Source organism: Phodopus roborovskii, unplaced genomic scaffold (genome assembly GCF_943737965.1).
Source record: "Phodopus roborovskii unplaced genomic scaffold, PHOROB, whole genome shotgun sequence".
NCBI classification, from domain to species: domain Eukaryota; kingdom Metazoa; phylum Chordata; class Mammalia; order Rodentia; family Cricetidae; genus Phodopus; species Phodopus roborovskii.
Window position 1 is genome coordinate 765,097 of NW_026125665.1, and position 19,076 is coordinate 784,172.

Here is a 19,076-nt window from a genome sequence, read left to right on the forward strand (position 1 = left end):
GTCCTGCCAGAAGGTGGGGAGAAGGCTTATGCTCCCCAAGTAATAGCAACAAGAATTTGGAATACCTGGCCCCTAGCTTTTCCCACTCTGTACTGGTATGGGAGTGGAGCCTCATGCATGGGGAGTGAAGACAGGGGCCTACCATGCTCAGCAGAATGGCACACAGCCCCACATGTGCTGGGCAAGTGCTCTACCCCTGAGCTGCACCCCAGCCTTCCACAAGCTCTGCTCCCTTGAGGGCCTAAAGGAAAGCATCCCAGACCCGAAGAACCCATATGTATTTTTCTTACATGCCCCACACTCCCTGACAGACCTCCAATTTAGCACAGTCCAGTGACCTAGGCTACCAGAGGCTTCACTGTGGCAGCAATGTACGACAGGGTGTGTGGGGGTGAATGCTACACCTGCAAAGGAAAGCCTGGTGTGCAAGCTGGGGACAATGTGTGAGGGGCTCTGGGATAGCTGATCCTGGGTGAGGGCGCTATGTCTCAGCTCACCTGCACTGAAGCCAGTCCCTCCCCACCCTGACAGTTCCAACTCTGTTTCTCATCTCTCTGGATGCTCTGGACATCTCTCAGCCCCACAGCTATGCAAGATGTGGCCTTTCATGTCTGGCTTCTGTCATGTCCTGACTGTCTGAGATTCATCTGGCCCACTGCATGCCCCTGGATGGGCACACCACATTACTGTTTATTTATTCCTCAGATGATTGACACTTGGCATACTTTTCCATCTTTTAGTGATTGGGAATAATCTGTGAATACAGTGTGCAAGTGTGCACACTTGGGGGGGTAGAACCATGGTTCTGGTGCTTCTGGGCTTCTCTGTGGCGTCTTCCCTGATAGCTAGCTGCATGTGTCACACTCCCACAAGCTTGAAGCTTCCAGCCTCACCTCCTCCCCAACACTTGTTCCTTTTTGGGTCTCTTTGTTTTTACAGTGCTGGGGGTGGAACCCAGGACTAGAAGCACACTATGCAAGTGCTCTACCCCTGACAGGAAGAATCTCAAACTCAGAGCAATCCTTCTGCTGTAGAGTCTCCTAACACTGGGGTTACAAGAGTGTACTACTATGTTCCATTTTAATTTTTATTAATTTATTTAAATCTTTTATAATTACTTGTGTGTGGATTTGTGCACATACAGGAGCCCACAGGAACAGAGATTTTGGAGCCTGCCTGAAGTAGGTACTGGGAGTCAAACTCAGGTCTCTGCAAGAGCAGCCAGCTCTCCTGATGCTCTAGCCCCTCAACCTTTTTTCTTTTCTTTTCTTTTTCTCCTTTTTTGTTTACTTTTGAGACAGGGTGTCATGTAGCCCAGGCGGGCTCTGAGCCTATGCTACAGTCTCTGAGTGCAGGAGTGACAGGTATGCCACTCACCAGCTGATATATATGCTTTTGATTTTGAAGGAACCAAAGGTTCCAACTCTTACATTTGCACTGTTTATAAATAAATAAATAACCAAAACTTTAATTATTTTATTTTTGAGACATGGTCTCACCACATATGAACTCATTTTATCCACCTGCCTCTGCCTCCTAAGCACAGGGATTAAAGGTGTATGTCACCATACCCAGCACGTTTGGATTTATGTCTGTTCCCTGCTGCAATGCTGCCAGGGTCCTGCTGGGTGACCAGGCTGAACTAGCACACTGAGGGCACTCTGCCCACAGGAGGGAATGAATGGAGAAAGACACAGGCATGTAGATTCCAGGCTGAGTCACCTTGGCCCCGGGTGGGCCTCCAGCCTCCCTGTGTCTCCAGCCCACTGTAAACACAGACTTGAGTACACAGGCACTGTGGAGCCAGGAATGCCTTTAATCAGGCTCCACAGCCGCTGCCAAATTTCCAGACCCGGGAATGAGGGGGAATGAGGGGGTCTGTGGCGGGCGGCGCCGGCTGTTTCTCCAGACAGTGGTGGAGGTTGGACACAGGCACTTGGGCCCAGAACTGTGACGGGTCCCTAGAGATCTGTACAGCACAGCTGGTTCTGTGGGGCCCTCTTCCCTCTATAGGGTACTCAGCCCTCCCCATTGGCCCAGTGCCCATTTCTGAGTGAGGCCTCACAAAGGGATGAGATACTCCTGAGTCCCCAATTTGCAAGAGCTACCAAGGGACCACAGGTTAACTGAGGGCAGAAAGCAGTCTATTACAAGCCAGGCTGTTTTGTGAGTCAATGGGGTGTCTTTTGCCACCATTCTTGTCTGTAGCTCTCTATGAAGATTCCATTAACAGCTGTACTGGGTCACACACCTTTCATTCCAGCACTCTGGGTGCAGAGACAGGCGGAACTCTGTGAGTTCCAAGTCAGCTAGATCTATATAGAGAGACCCTGTCTCAAAAAAAAAAAAAAAAAAAAAAAAAAAACCCAAAACAAAATCAAACCAAAAAAACACTTGTATTAGAGATTGGAGATAGATCTCAGTGCTGGTAGTTCAGTGGGTAGGGTGTGGTAGCTCAGTGGGTGGAGTGCTTGCCAAGCATGCACAAAACCCTGGGTTCTACTCCTAGCACCATATAAACTGGGCATGATGGCACAAGCTTGTAACTCAAAAGATGGAGGTAGAAGGATGAGGAGTTTGAGGTCATCCTGGTCTTTGTAAAACGCTATCTCAAACAACAAAAAAATCGGAAGCCTGGAATATCCACATACCTCAAGCCTTGGGGATGCAGTACCTCAGCCTGATAAAACCAGGGAGAGCCCTGAGGTGCCAGGGTCCTTCTGCGGGAGCCCATAGCAGTGTGGTTCTGCAGGGGTCTCTTGGCCTGGGCTCTGATGTGACCTGAGGTGTATGGCTGACCAGCTACTACCTCCTCCCCAAGTGGTTTGACTGGGACATGCCAGGCTGGTAACTATGGAAGTGTTCTGGGTTTAGATACCATGCTTGAGTCACACACCTACCTACCATGGGAGCCAGCAGGTGAGTAAGGTGATCACACAGGGTTTGAATCTAGGTAGCCCAGAGTAAATAGCCTGCACTACACAAAACTATGCCCTGCCAAGAAAATCATGCCCACCCAACCCTCCAAAGAGTCAGTTAAAAAATTAGCCCTGGACTTAATGAGAGAGATGTGGCCAGAAGCCAGGGGATGGCAGAATGGCTAGAGCCAAAGGAAGCCACAAGCAAGGGCAGAAAGAGAACTGTGCCCTGTTCTGCCCTCCCAATCCCACAAACCCACAACATTGAACTTCATCTCACTGTGATGTGGGGCTCGGCAAAGGCTCAGAGCATAGCAGGGACACAGCCAGCATCCTGAGTCTGGGCCATGGGCAGTAGAGGACTCTCAAAGTGGGCCCTTGGAAATGACGGAAAATTATGGCCATGTCTTCACAGCTGAGCTCCTCCCAGATGGGTTCTGCTTCTAGAACCTGCTGCCGAGAGGACCAAGGACAAAGCCTTTCTGTGGACATGTGAACTCATGCTGGCACAATACGGACACAGATCAACCTTAGGTGTACTTGGGCGTTGTCCCCTGGGTTTGTTTTGAGCATGACATGGTGTCACAGGGCCACACATCTTGCTCTGTCCCTCCCCATATTTTATACATTACTTTTACATTTATTTGTTTAATGGGGGGTAAGATGGATGCATGTGCCAAGAATACATGTGGAGGGTAAAGGAAAACATGGAGGACTCAGTTCTTTCCATGTGGGGCCTGGAGACAGACATCAGATTGCCAGCCTTGGTGGCAAGAGCCTTTACTGGTCGAGCCATCTTGCCAGCTCCCTTCCCCTATTTTTTGGGGAACAGGCCTCTCACTGGCCTGAGCTTCCTAATTAGACTAACTGAGCTGAGTAGCAAGCTCCAGGGATCCTGTTGTCCCAACTTTCCCAGTGCTAGGATCACACACATATGCCATCTTGCTTTGCCATCTTGCTTGGCTCTGACCTGGTGCCATGGACTAGAGGCTACAAAGAGCCAGCTCCCAGCTCCCTCCCACCTTTTTCTTCTTGAGACAGGCTCACTATGCAACTCAGACACTCTGGCCTCCTGAGTGCTGGCATGGCAGGCATATACCACATGTCCAGCCTTTACTCTTGTTACCAGGCCTCTCTGATAATCTGGGCACACACTGTGAGGTTCCAGTCCCCAAACAAATGGTCACTCAGTAGGAAATGCCTCACAGACGCCTTTCTTGCTTCCCAGAGTTGCAGAAGGCACGGAGCTCACAGGACTCAGAGACAGGCTGTACTGCATTCTGCAAGGTTCAGTGGCCTGGAGTCCTGTGCACATGGGAGAAATTGGGCTAGGCTAGATGTATGTGCATGAAGGAGATAGGTGGTATGGGAAAGACATCACCTCCAACTACAGGGAATCAGGACTAAAGCAGGGCTCCTGGGACCTTGGCAGCATGCCTGTGGGTCACTGTGCTCTAGAAACCTTATGTTCAAGTTGGGAGATGTGGCACATCTGTCACCCCAGTACTTGGGAGATGGAGGAAAGGGGACCTGGAGTTTAAGGTCATATTCCTGGCTGCAGGGTGAGTTCAAGGCCAGCCTGGACTGTAAGAGACTGTCTCCAAAACAAAAAATAAGGGGGGAAAATATGAGAGTTAAAACTGTGGGCACAGTTAGGTGTGGTAGCACACGCCTTTTATCCCAGCACTCAGAGGCAGAGGCAGGGGATCTCTGTAAGTTCCAGGCCAGCCTGCTTTACACAGTGAGAGCCTGTCCAACAAAATAAAAAAACAAAAAAAACCCAGAAACTTTGGTACCCTCTCACCTTCATGAGTAGAACAGACTGGGACAGAAGGGGACCTTTGAAAATGAGAAGAGGGTTTGGCAGGCAGCTCAGTCAGTTAGAGTGCCTACCACAAAAGCAAAGACCTGAGTTCTGACCCTCCTCACCATGTAAAGAGTTAGGCAGGCAACATATACAGCCAGTAGCCTCAGTGCTGGTGTGGTGTGGTGGGTAGGCAGATCCCTGAGGTTTACTGCCTGGATCTGACTCCACAGGACCAGAGAGACAAGAGGATCCTGGAAGCTAGCAGGTTTCCTGTTCACTGAGAGAACAGAAACAGAGTGCAGTTGTTCAGTGGACATAGAGATTTAGTTTTGTAAGGAGAAAAAGTTCTAGATATCTTTTCAATAATGGGCACTTGACACATTGTATTATATTTTACATTTAAATTGTTAAGTTAACAAATGTTTATGTGTCTTATTACAATAAAAATGTCCATCACCTGGAAATAGGAGTCTATTTCTCAACTCTCAATTCTATTTTTTAACTAAAAAAATATTTAATGCAATAAACAGTATTCCTTTTGATATATTTTATAGTCTACAAATATTAGTAACATCTTCTATGTCTTATGTTGAGAGAATATAACTGCTAAATCCAAAATGATATAGTACTTCAGCTACTGATCTGTGTCTGTCATTATACAGCTAATATATACCTTAGTTACTCTAGCTTTGTATTAAGTTTTGAAAGTGAAAAATCCTCCATCTTTATTATTTTGAGTTTAAGGTACTGTCTTATTTCATTTTTAATGAAGAGCAAGCAAAAGAAAATGGGAAGAGATGGAGGGCAGCAGGCTATATCACAGTGCAGACTGAGGAGCACAGTCCTGCCAGCCTAGGGCACTGGAGCAAGCAGAGACAGGAAGGAGCCTCTGAGCAAACAAGGCCCCTGGCTCATGCAGAAGGACTTGTCCTGAGCCAGAACACATGGCTGTGGGCCTAAGTCCCTAGGTTTGCCTCTGTAGTCCCAGGATTGCAAGCCTATTTGAATGCATGCATATGAGTATATATGTCCACATGGCCACATCTGAATGTGTGGAATCATATGTTTGCATGTGAGAGCACACACATGTGGATGTGTGTATGTACATGTGTGTTACACTGTACTATTCTGTGCCTCAGTGAGTCTCTGGGCCTTGGAACCACACCCTTTAGCAGTTCAACTTTAAATCCCACCAATGGGGTTAGAGGCTACTTGAGGCTGGACCACCTCAGGCAGACCAGACTGGCCTCCAACTTAGAGAACCACCAGCTTCTGGCTGGGATGAAGATATACACCATCATGCCCAAATGCAGGTGAACAAAATGGTGGCCTTCTCCAACCAAAGAACTTCTTTGGAAAGTGATCTGCACACTGCCATGCCACCTCACTCAGGTCATGGCTGAAAGTGGCCTGCTGCTCCCCAGGGCTTCCCCAAGGGTGATGGAGCCACAGGGAGATAAAGCAAAGCTGAGGTGGCCTCATTACTATGGCCCAAAATAGCTAGAATGCACTGAATTTCAGGAGTGCTCAGCATTGTTATGTAAGAATTCAGGGTTAGGGGCGGGGCTACAACCCAGGCCCAGCTAGCATCCCATAGGAACCTCACACTTAACTTCCACAGGCCCTGGGCATGTGAGTGCTCACAGGGCATAAGGCAGGGCTGGTGCCCACCCCAGTCAGACCATCCTATGCTATCATAGCTGCAGTGGCCTGCTCTGCCAGCACTGTGTCACACAGCTCAAATGCCTTGCTCTGTCTTTTCTTCTTTTGCCACACCAGTAGGTTTCTGTTCTATTTAAAATAAAGCCAACTTGCTTAGAACTCCACAAATAAAATATGAAATTACAGTATGACCTGAACTCCATTCCCAGGGCAGGCCCAATGAAAGGGAGAAGATATGCAAGCACATATTCATGGTGGCATGGCAAACAGGAGCAAAAAAGGGAAAACCCAGTTTCCAAGCAGAAATGTGTGACTACACATAAACTGGGGTATGAGAATGTTGCTCAGCCCTGAAAAAGGATGACACTCTGACATACCACAAGGACACACCTTGAAAACATGCCACGGTGTATCAGAAGCCAGAGAATAAGGCATGCACTCAAACCTACAGAGAAGGGCTGCAGACCAGGGGCTGCCATGGCTGCAAGAAGTGGGTGACTGCTTATGGTGAAAAGCTCTCCTTTTAGAGACATGGGGTGTTCTAGAGCCAGGTATGAGTTAACAGTTACACTGCAGGATAAATGCATTCAATGCCACAGAAATAGGCTGGGGAGGCTTCATTGAAATTAATAAATAGGAAAATGAGATGCAAACCCAGCCCTGCCCTGGGGCTGGCTGATGGAATGAACGAGGTTATCCACTACAGTGAGAGCTGGGGGCGTAGCTCAGAGGTGGAGCCCTGTTTAGAGTCCCCCAGTGAAAGGCTGGGGGCATGACTCAGGTGGAGCCCCTGCTTAGAAACCCCCAGTGAGGGGCTGGGGCGTGGCTCAGGGGTAGAGCCCTAGCCTAGAGTCCCCCCAATGAGGGGCTGGGGGCATAGCTCAGGGGTAGAGCCCCTGCCTGGAATCCCCCCAGTAAGGAGGCTGGGGGCATGGCTCAGGGGTAGAGCCCCTGCCTAGAGGTCCCCAGTGAGGGGCTAGGGTGTGGCTCAGGGGTAGAGCCCCTGTCTAGACTCCCCAGTGAGGGGCTAGAGGTATGGCTCAGGGATGGAGCCCTGCTTAGAATCCCCCCAGTGAGGGCCTGGGGGTGGGCTCAGGGGTGGAGACCCTGCCTAGTAAGTCTGAGGCCCTCAATAAAATGTGAACAAATGGGAAGTTCTCAGCAGAAAGGATGTGGGGCCTATCTGTCCCAGGGATGCAGGCCCCATAGACCCCAGTATCTCACAGTCCCTCTCATCCCACACAGGAAATCCCTGTTCTTTAACAGCAGGCTCTAAGCTGGGCCTGGAGGTACATCCCAGAGAGTCCTGAAGACCATGGGCCATCTCCAGATCTGCTCCTGCCTGTTCCCTGTGGTAGCAGATTGACCGGTCGTCCCCACAAAATGATGAACGTGTACCATGGTGGATGGTACATCTCTTTATGTTTAAAGTATCAGACAATTGCTTCCCAGTTACTCTCTGACTTTCACATGTGTGTGGCCTGACCCCAGCAAATAAACATAAAAAAAACAAGTTTAAAAAAATTAAGGTCATGGTGGTGCAAATCTTTAATTTCAGCACTTGGGAGGCAGAGGCAGGCAGATCTTCCAAGTTTGAGACCAGTCTGGTCTACAAAGACCAGTGGTTCTCAACCTTCCTGATGCTGGAACCCTTTAATACAGTATACAGTTAGTTCTTTTGGTTGAGGGTCACCACAACACAAACTCTCAACCCTCAACCATCAAACTATTTTTGTTGCTACTTCATAACAGTATTTTTGCTACTGTTATGAATCATAATGTAAATATCTGTGTTTTCTGAAAGTCTTAGGTAACCCCTGTGAAAGGATTTTTTACCTCAAAGACATCATAGCCCACATGTTGAGAACTATTAACAGAGTTTCAGACCAGCCAAAGTTACACAGGAAGGCCATGTATTTAAAAACAAAACAACAACAACAAAGCCAAACAGTGTTGAACCAACAAGATAGAATACTCTAGAAACAAGCCCTCATGGAAACAGTTGAGTAATTGCTGACATTGGTAGCCAGATACTAGATGAGAAAGAGTAGTCTTTGTATAAAGGGCTCTTTGAAAATTGCATTTTCACACATGGAGACAGGAATCTGGACAGCTCAGAATCCACACTCAAAGACCTGAGGTAGAACCTGCCACCAAGCCCAGCTCTGTCTGAGAAACAGCAGACCTATGAGGCAAGCAGCCTGGCCTGCACCTCAGGAACGCAGGAGTCATGTAGACTTGGCAGCCATTTTCTTGGATATAACACCAAACTCAAGCAATGAAAGAAAACAAAACAAAACAAAAAACCAACCAAGAATTAGTGTTTGTCAAAATTAAAAATAGTCATGCGTCAAAAGGCACCATGGATGGGGTGAGAGGAGGCTTGCTCCCACAGGAGAAAGACCGCTTGCAGCAATGCCTCTGATTAGAGTTAACCCATGGAGCCATGGGCTGCAGAAGATCTGAGCCAGCACCTGGGCAAGCACTAGGGAGCCAGGAGGACCTGGGACCCTCTCAAATTCTTGGTGTGACAGTGGCACTGCAGCCACCATGCAGAGTGGCACAGCAGACCATTTAAGCATGGGGTTGTGCTGGTACAGGCCAGTGACATGGGCAGTCAGGAGGCTGAAGCAGGAGGTTGCCCCAAGTTTCAGGCCAGCCTGGGATCCTCTGTCTCATGGAGGTGACCCCAACATTTGAGGGATTGAGGATCCAGCATTGGCTACATACACCCTGCCTCAAAATAAAACAAAACAAAACAAAACAAAAACCAAACAACTGAACTGCAGAGCCTGGCTGGGTGGACATAGAGCCCTAACCTTTGCAGGGAGCACAGCTCTTGTGTTCATTTCCAGCCTTCACAGAGAAGAAACTGAGACCCAGATGGGAATGATAATTGCTCCTCTACTGGGTTAGAGTGATATTTAATGGGCTATATGCCTGGGATGGGGGTGGCAGCAGGACTCCTGAGTTGAGTGTCCCCAGGTAGGCACCCTCCCAGGTCATCCATGCCATGCATCTATTTGCACTTGGCCTCGAAGTCATCCAAGTCTCCAGGGGTTGTGCATTCAACTGTACCACTAGTCACCATACCTGCTTGGTATAACGCTAAGGCTAGATCAGGATATCCCTGAGCGATGGACCTCCAACCATGGGTGACACTTCTTCAGGGTTACCAGAGGCTGCTGGTGAATACACAATGCATATCTGCTGAGTGCCTGCTGGATACACCACACACCTGCTAAATGCCTTCTGAGTACAGCCTATGCCTGTTGAATTTTGACTGGATACCATACACCTGCTGAGTGTGCCCCAGATGCCTGCCAGCAACACAGTACATCACAGTCAGCTGCTACAAGGACACTGGTACTGAACTCCTCTCTCCTCACAATGGTAGACAGAGGCCATGCAACCCAACTCACCTCTCCAAAGGGGTGCAGAGCTGAATAGCACAGGATGCAGCCTACCAAGCCAGAGACAGTGCTGCACCCTACATCCTCTTCCCAGGAGGACCAGGCTGGCCACACCTCATTTCCTCTTAGCAATGCTAATGTTGACTCTGCATCTGTGACCCTCAAGGCTCACAGTGGCTTCTTCATTTGTCCAGTCACGGCCACAGGGCCACACCTGTCTGGCACCCATCCAGCAAAGGCTACACAGCCACACCTGTATGGCACAGGCACCCACTTGAACAGGCTGTGCTGAATGGATAGTACAAGAGGAGTGACAAGAGGCTGTCCCCAGCCACAGTTGCCCATAAGCTCCAGGACAGACCTCCCACACCCCACACTGCTGCCAGAACCCCACTGACCCGTCACTGCCACAGCCTCAGAACCCAAGCCTTCCTCAAGCTTTGTACCTTTTCTTACTACTAGAGAACACACAAGGACAAGTGACCTAGAGGAGTTCACATCCAGCATGCACAGGGGCAGACAGATGTGCCTCACAGCAAATGAATGTGTTGGGGTCCACATCTGGTGTTGGAAGGCCAGGGACACTAGTATGAGACACAGGTTAGAAGCCACATGACATCTCACCTGAGCAACACAGATGTGTGATGTGTTCCTCCCTGGGAGCTACCATCAATACAGGAGCACCTCCAACCCTATACCAGCCCATCTCTTACACTGCCTTTTTGTGCAGTCTTCCATGGCCCCTGTTACCTACACCCTTTCTACTTCCCTCCCTGCCTACCTGCCACTCCCACCACAAAGTCTCTACTCTGAAAGCCATTTCTCTGCACATGGGTTCTGGCAGGCTGGCACACCCTGCCACAGCCTGATGGGCTGGCATGCTCCCAAACTACATGATATGATAGAAGTCACCCTGGCTATTGATGGGTCAGTCTGGTTTACCCAACTGGTGCTCTATGACATAAGCTCTCTGGGTCTCATGTTCCTATCTAAAGGGTGCTATCAGCGTCCCAGCACTGGTTGTGACATATGGCTGGGTTTCATGCAGTCATAGCTTCCACACACCCTCTCTACGCACACCCTATACACACTCAGGAACACTCCTCCTCTTCAGTGGACACTGCACAACACCCCTATGTCAGGCTTAGCTTCACGTAAGCTCTCTATGGAATAGCCAGTGGGGGTCTGCCATGGTGCTAAGACTAGGCTACAACCTACAATCCTCTTGCCTCAGCCTCCACAATGGTTAGGCAGGGGTGCACTGATGGTTGCTTGGTTAGAGTCTCAATATGTAATCAAAGCTGAGCTCAAAGTGGCAGCAATCTTCCCACCTCTAATGCTGGGATTATAGCCATGAACCACTATACTTGGTCTATGCTGCATACACGTATATCCGTCGGCACATGGAGGCCACAGGCTGATGCTCATGTTTCCTAAATTGCTTCTACTTTCCTTCTCTCGAGACGAACTCTTTCAGTAAACCACAGCTCACTGTCTGGGCAGCACCAGGAATCCTCCCATCTTTGCCACCCTGTGCTGTAGTCACAGACATGGGACATGGACCTGGCTTCTTCTGCTGATTCTGTAACTGATTTTTGGTCTTTATTTCTACATAGCAACACTACATCATGAAACCACCACCCCAGCTCTTGGTCTCATGCAGCCTGGGCTAACTCAGACTTCCTAAGTAACCAAGATTGACATTAGGCTCTTGATCTCCCTGCCTCCCCTTCCCAAGGGCAGGGATGGTAGGTGTGCCCATCAAGTGGCTGGCAGCTATGGCACCTCCTCAGCAGGAATCAGGTCCCACTATATCCCTGGCTGCACCTCACCTCTACATTCACATGAGGTAAACCAGAAAGCCACCAGCACAGTTACTCACCCAGCATAACCCAATTAAGTCCAACTTGCCCTAAACAAGGGACAGAGGACCCTAGTCGGGGACCATGAGATGACAAGGCAGGAGCCACAAGGTATGTACTGTACACTGACCCTGGGAAATCATGAGAGGGAGAGATACAACCCACCCCCACTCCAACCCTGACCCCAGAGCTTACAGAGAGAATTCTTGCCTAGTGCCAGTGGCCCAGGCCTCTTGTTAGTGCCTACACCAGTGCCATGCCCCACCTCTAAACACTGACTGCTGGTTGCTCTTCCTTGTGAGTCCTAAGCCATGGGAAGGACCAAAGTTAGAGGTCTGCAAAGCTGTGAGAAGCCCCAGTGAGCAACTGTTTTTTTTTTTGGGGGGGGGTCACACACAGGGCCCTACATTCCATCACCAGCACTGCCCGCAGGAGCACCCATGTTCTCTGCGTGAACAGACGGACCTGCACCAGGGTCAGCCTTCTGAGAGCCTCCTGGGCCACCTGCTGGACTGACCCAGGTGTATATTCTGTGCACCCAGCAGTGGACATAGTCTTTGGAAATAAGACCTGCAGGCCAAAGCTGTGCTATGGCCAGCACCAGAACTGTGACAAGCAATGAACGGCAAATGCAGGCTCTGCCTCCTGGGACATGAGGAATACAGACTTGGATTTGGAAACCAAGTCAACAGAAGAAATCACCCCACTAAACCATCTTCAGTCCCTTGCTGGGGGATCCTAGACAGAGGCTCCACTACTGAGCCATGATGCCATTTGTTGTTTGCTTTGACACATGGTCTGGCCATATAGCCCATAACTGGCTTTACTTTTTTTTTTCTGTTTGTATATTTGGGGAGGGGTGTGTGAGAGTGTGTGTGTGTGTGTGTGTGTGTGTGTGTGTATACTAAACTTGTTGCTTGCCCAATACCATGTGCTGGCTACATCTATGTTAATGGACAGAACTAAAATCACTTGGAAAAGGCAACCTCAGTTGAGAAAATGCCCCCACTAGATTGGCCTCTGGTGCATTTTCTTGATTGAGGACTGATGTGGCAGGGCCCAGCTCACTATGAACAGTGCCAGCCCTGGACTGGTGGTCCTGGGTGATGTAGGAAAGCAGCTGAGCAAGCCATGAGCAAGCCAGTAAGCAGCACCCTCCGTGGCCTCTGTATCAGTGTCTGCCTCCAGGTGCTTACCTTGAGTTCCTGTCCCCTCACCTTTAATGGGGAAAGGGTTGAGAGTTTTAAACTGGAATAATCCCTTGCCTCTCCAAGTTGATTTTGGTTGTGGTGTCTTATCACAACAATAGAGCCCTAAGACACAGCATGTGTGTCTCAGAACCAAACTCAGGTCATCAGACTTGGCAGCACTTTTCCCACTGGAACATATCATATCACCCCTCATACTGTCTTGAAATCCTGGAGCCTAGGGCTGGAGAGATGGCTTAGTGGTTAGGAGCACTTGCCGTTCTTATATAAGGCCAATTAAGGCTAACACCAGTTCCCAGGGATCTGATGCCCTCTTCTGCCTCCTTGGGAACTTAGCATTCACATGGTACATACTTGCAGGCAAAATACTCATATACATAAAATAAAATAAATAAAAAAACAAGTAGGAGCCAGGCAGTGGTGGCACAGGCCTTTAAACCCCACATTCAGGAGGCAGAGGCAGATGGATCTCTATGAGTTGGAGGCCAGCCTGATCTACAAAAGCTAGTTCCAGGACAGCCCTCAAAACCACTGAGAAACCCTGTCTCGAAAAACCAAAACAAAAAACAAAAAAACAAGTAAGTAAAGTCGGGTGGTGGTGGCACACACCTTTATTCCCAGTACTGGGAAGACAGGCAGGTGGGTCTCTGAGTCTGAGACCAGCCTGGACTACAGAGCAAATTCTATGACAGCCATAGCTGTTTCAAAAACAAAGCACACACACAAAAAAACAGAAAACAAAAGTGAACACAGTAACTTGGAAGATGGGTCAGTGGGAACAGTGCTTACTGGGTGAGCAGGAGGCAGAGGCAGGCCAATCTCTGTGAGTTCCAGGACAGCCAGGGCTACACAGAGAAACCCTGTCTCAAAAACAGAAAGAAAAAAAAAAAAGCAGTGGGCATGGTCATACATTCCTGTAACCCCTGAAGGGTGGCTGGGGCTTGCTGCCCAAGTTTCAGGACCAACAAGATACTCAGAGTGAATGGGATAAGATCAAGAATGGTGGATCAGTACACACGCACACCCCCCCACACACACACATAACTAAGAGGATGGTGGGAAGAAGAAGGACAGAGTCACACGGAGTTGCCAGGACACAGGGGTTGCAAAAAGGTGTCAAATCACATGATAGACCACAAATAAGAAATATAGATTAATTTAAGTTGTAAGAGCTAGTTAATAACAAGCCTAAGCTATTGGCTGGGCATTTATAATAATAAGTCTCTGTGTGGTTATTTGGGAGCTGGCTGGTAGGACAGGAAAGTCTGCCTACACACACATACACACACTTGGAAGCCTGGACTGTACACTGTAACTTATACTTCTCACCTTGTCACATGATTCTGAAGATAGCCTGTCTCAAAAACTGAAACAAAAGCCAGGTGGTGGTGGCACACACCTTTAATCCCAGCACTCAGAAGGCAGAGGCAGGTGGATCTCTGTGAGTTCATGGCCAGCCTGGTCTACGAAATGAGTTCTGGGACAGCGAGGACTACACAGAAAAACCCTGTCTCAAAAATCAACAGCAATAACAAAAATAAAATAAAGAAAAACAACATAGTAGTGAAATGACAGGGATAGTTGTCTTCCAGATCCTGAGGGACACTCTGCCACCATGATGTCACTGCACTCTGTACCTGTTGGATACTACAGGAGGGCGTTCTCCAAGAGGCTGCTGACTTCTGTCCCTGTCCCTCTCACCATTCCATTTTCACATGGCTAAATCTCCATGGCCCATTTCCTGTGACATCTTCTACATTTTACTCAGGGTTTTTGGAGATAGGGTCTCATGTAGCTGAGGCTGGCCTTGAACCCCTGCCCCATCCACTGCAGCCTCCTGAGTGCTGGAGGAGAAGTGCACACAACCATCCACAGCCATCTCCAGTGACCTTACCAGACCCATCTGCAAAGTCCTTTCACCAGGAAAAGTCCCACTGCCAGGTCCTGGAGCCAAGCAGAGACAGACAGTTTTCACAGGCCATCATCCAACTGCTATGGGGCCACCCACACCCTGGAGAAGCTTTTAAAGAGAGTAGTAGTAAGGAAGGTGTCACCCTTATCCTCCTGACAGCATCTTGGGGTATTTCTTCTGCCAAGTAGCACCCCTGGTAACCAGCAGCAAAAGAGAAGTGCCAAAGGGCCAGCTAGATGGCTCAGTAGGTATGAAGGTGATTGCTGCCAAGACTGATGACCTGAGTTCAATCTTCATGACTCACATGACAGAAGAACCAATTCCAGCAAGCCATCCTCTGATCTACACACACACACACACACACACACACACACACCTGTCACAGGTAAAGGCCAGAATGCTACCACTCAGCCAATACAGGGCCTTCTTGTATTACTGTTTTTGTGAAGAGAGGGCCTTGCTCAAATACCTGGTCTCTAGAATCCTCATACTTCAGCCTTCCAAGCATCTGGGACAATAGATACATGCCACCACACCTAGCTGACTAAGGACATTCTGTGGCCCAGGTCCTATGCCTAAGATACTCAGTATTAGTCATACCAAGAATCAGTATCCCAAGCAATGTCAGCAAATGACATATACACTACATCCACTCTGCCCCATCCTCACCAGTTGCCTGACCCCCTTGCTCAGGCCACCAGCCCTTTCTCTGCATGTTCCATACATCCACTTAGCCCTAGTAGTCTCCAATGTCCTCCCCATCTTCCTAGGACACAGGGATCAGGACATGTGGCATGACACCTGTGTCCAGGGTGCAGTTCCCAAGGGACTGAGATGTCCAACACAACAGACAGTGTAACCCAGTGCCATCCCAGAGAGCATGGGGTAGTGGGGGTGCAGGCATAAGCTGGTGAACTGCAGACAGATGACAACTCTTAAAGAAGAAGATGGTGAGACGCTCTGCAGGTGAATAGTGAAGTGGCTTGCCACCAAGACTAACGACCTGACTGTGAGCCCTAGAACCCACATGGTGGAAAGCTAACCAGCTTCCACAGATTGTTGTCTGACTTCACACCCATGTCTATCAAAATAAATAATGTAAACAACTTTCAAAAAATTTTAATCAATAAATTTTGTCATTTTTCCCCTTTTTGTGTGTGGCTATGGATGTGTGCACACACGTCTGTAGAGACTACGGGCCAGCCTCAGGCATTGTTCTTTAGGAGCCTTCAAATTGTTCATTTTTCAAGACAAGGTTTCTCTGCATATTCCTGGCTGTCCTGTAGACCAGGCTGGCCTTGAAGTCACAGAGATCCTCCTGCCTTTGGCTCCTGAGTGCTGGATTAACAGTGTGTATCACCATGCCCAGCCATTTTTATTTATTTATTTTTTATCATAGGTGGTATGTGCACCTGCACATGAGTGCAGGTGCCTGAGGAGGCCAAGTTCCCTTTGGGGCTGGAGTCATAGAGAGTTGTGATCAGCCTGACATGGATGCTGGGAACTGAACCCAGGTCCTCTAGAAAAGCATCAAGTACTCTTACCACTGAGCCATCTCTACAGCCCAGGGTTCCTCTTAACCTGGAGCCTGCTGATGTGCCGGCCCAGCGGACTGAGGCCACCTGATTGCCTCCACCGGCTGCCAGTGGGGGCACATGCTTCTTACAGAGCACTGGGGATCACACTGTTTTGATCAGCACTTTTCTAAACTGTATCCTTAGCACTACCTTTTTTTTTTTTTTTAATCTTCCTTTCTTTTCTAGATTTGTTTTACTGTATAGCCTAGGCTGCTTTAAAAGATCTCAAACTCACAGCGATCCTCCTGCCTCAACCTCCAGACTGCTGAAAGACAGGCATGTGCTATCACCCCCCCCACACCTGTTATGTGTATTTTGAACTTAGGCCCCTTATGGGACATCACACATGTAGAGGTCAAAGTCATCCTCAGCAACACAGTGAGTGCAAGGCTAGCCTGTGCTGATTAGACCCTGCCTCAGTATCTCTTCCACAATCATCCATTCCCAGTTCCTGGGAGAAAACAGACTTCCATCAAAACATCAGCCATGGAACTCTTTGTTCTGGCTAAACTGCAAACATTTGACACCAACTGTATGCAGATACCTACTATATGCCGTGGCTGCCCTGGCCTGTGAATGACACAGGGGTGACACTTTATTTGTTCATTCATCCACCAGCCAAAGGGAACGCGGCATGGTGAGAGTGAGAAAGCAGGCACATCCCAACACACATTTTTTTCTGCGACACCAGTCTTGGGGAAACAAGACACTGGTTATAAAATCACCGAAGGCTCTACCTGACCTGTGTCCCTGGCAGGTCACCTGGTAAGCAGGAGAGGGACTCAGGAACCAGAAACATGGGTGTCTGCAACCTAAACCCAAGAATGTGCAGAACATGCCACCCTCGAGGAGCATCCAACATCACACATTTGACATGGAGAGTCAGGCACCAGGCCACTCCACTGGGGCCAGTATCCCAGCACCTGAGGCAGTCACACCTTCACCTAGGCCAGGGGCAGCTGTCTCCTGCCATGAATGGAGGTACATCATCACCTTGTCCCCAGCACAGAGGCTGCATGGAAACCAAGCAGCTGCCTCCATGCTGATTCCAAACCTCTGGGGGCCCCATGGAGGGCCACTCAGCTATCCAAGAGGGACAACATCTTCACTGCAAAAGTAGGAATACCCAAGGAGAGCACAGGTGGCAATGATACACTCCCTTCCTCAGGTGACAAAGGAGTGGCAACTGTCCCCTCAGATAACAAATGAAGGGACCCTTCTCCTTTAAGTGCCAATGAAGGCTGACAACTGTTCACTCAGGTAGCAATAATGAGATGACCTATTCACTCAGGTAGCACAAAGGGTGACAACTATCTCCTGAGGTAGCAACAGTGGAACCCCTTATTCCCCCCCACAACAGGTAGTATGATGGGTAGCAACTGTCCCCTCACATAGCAATGATGGGGCCACCTATCCCTGCATGTAGCAATAAAGGATGACACCTAACACCTTAGGAAGCAATGAAGAAGATGCAGGTTCCCTGAGGTAGCAATGATGGAGTCCCTGTCCCATCAGGTAGCAATCAGGGAGGTGACACGTGTCCATTCTGATAGCTATCATGAGGGCGCGCGTCCCCTCAGGTAGCAATGATGGATGACACCTGTCTTCCCAGGTAGTTGCGATGGCACCACCTGTCCAGTCCAAAAAGCAACCTTTCGAGTAGCCGCTCCGCACCGGCTGGCGGCATGGGGACACCTGCGGCGGCCGCAGCCCCGCCCCCGCGTCTCTCCCTCCTCCCGTCCCTCCTCCCCTCCCCCGCGCTCTCACCCGCGCGGCCCGCGTCAAGCTCAGGTCCTTCATGACCTCCTCGAAGGCCGCCGTCTCCTCCGCCTGCTTCTGGTTGTGCAGTGCGATCTTCTCACTAAATTTCCGCGGATTGTTCGAAGTCGCCATCTTCTCGCCGCCGCCTCCTCCTCCTCCACCTCTTCACCCCCCCCCTCGCGGTCGCCACTGCGCAGACGCCGGCTGGGCCCACGGTCGGAGAGCAATACGCAGGCGCAAACGCGGCTGGACCATAGCGCAGGCGCACTGGAGCAGCGCCGCGGGGTGGGGGGGGCTGAGACGCATGCGCACACCGGAGCAGTGAGTTTGGATCGGGGAAGGCCGTGGCTACGCAGGCTCACTGAGCGGCTCGCAGTCCGCTGGACAGCGGTCACCTCCTTGTGGGTCCTGTGCTTTCCCCGAGTGACAAGTGGCGGAGGGCACGGCAGCCCTGATACCTGCATTCACTGAACTCCAGCAGTCATTGAGGAGTTCTGGGGCGCCCGCTTTGTACCAGGGCACCGGCTGAACCAGCAGCTGTGGCCCCTGGGGTACACAGCCGGTGAGGCGAGCAGACCTCCCTCCAGGAAGCAACCAAGAGAGCAGGAGGTGTAACTGGCTCCTGGGCAGAGCCTAGCTACAGAGTGAATTCAAAGTCAGCCTGTGACACAGGAGACTCAGTCTTAGGGGGTAAAAGTCGACTAAAGAAATGGCTCAGAGGTTGAGGGCACTTGCTGCCCTAGTGATGGATCCAGCACACAGGTAGAGCAGCTCACAAGCCCTTGTAACTCTAGTTCTAGGGCATCCAACGCCCTCTTCTGGTCTTGGCGAGCACATAGGTGCAAGTGCGTGCGCAAATTTTTTAACTTAAAAATATTAGAGGAGGAGTGGATGGGGAAGGCAGATGGGAGTTGGGGGAAGGGAACCAGAGCAGAGGAGGGAGGGGACACTGGTTG

The 19,076-nt window shown here is 49.8% G+C and overlaps 1 protein-coding gene across 2 annotated transcripts in view; it reads right to left on the reverse strand.

Moving 5' to 3' along the window:
* Window positions 1–18,291, reverse strand: part of Crtc1 (CREB regulated transcription coactivator 1) — a 48,809-nt gene extending 30,518 nt beyond the window's left edge. For both annotated transcript variants that reach the window (XM_051178080.1, XM_051178079.1), the window contains exon 1: window positions 18,127–18,291. In XM_051178080.1, the coding sequence (XP_051034037.1) occupies window positions 18,127–18,252 (126 nt within the window). In that variant the 5' untranslated portion in view covers window positions 18,253–18,291. The remainder of the gene's footprint in view (window positions 1–18,126) is intronic.
* Window positions 18,292–19,076: the final 785 nt, after the last annotated feature.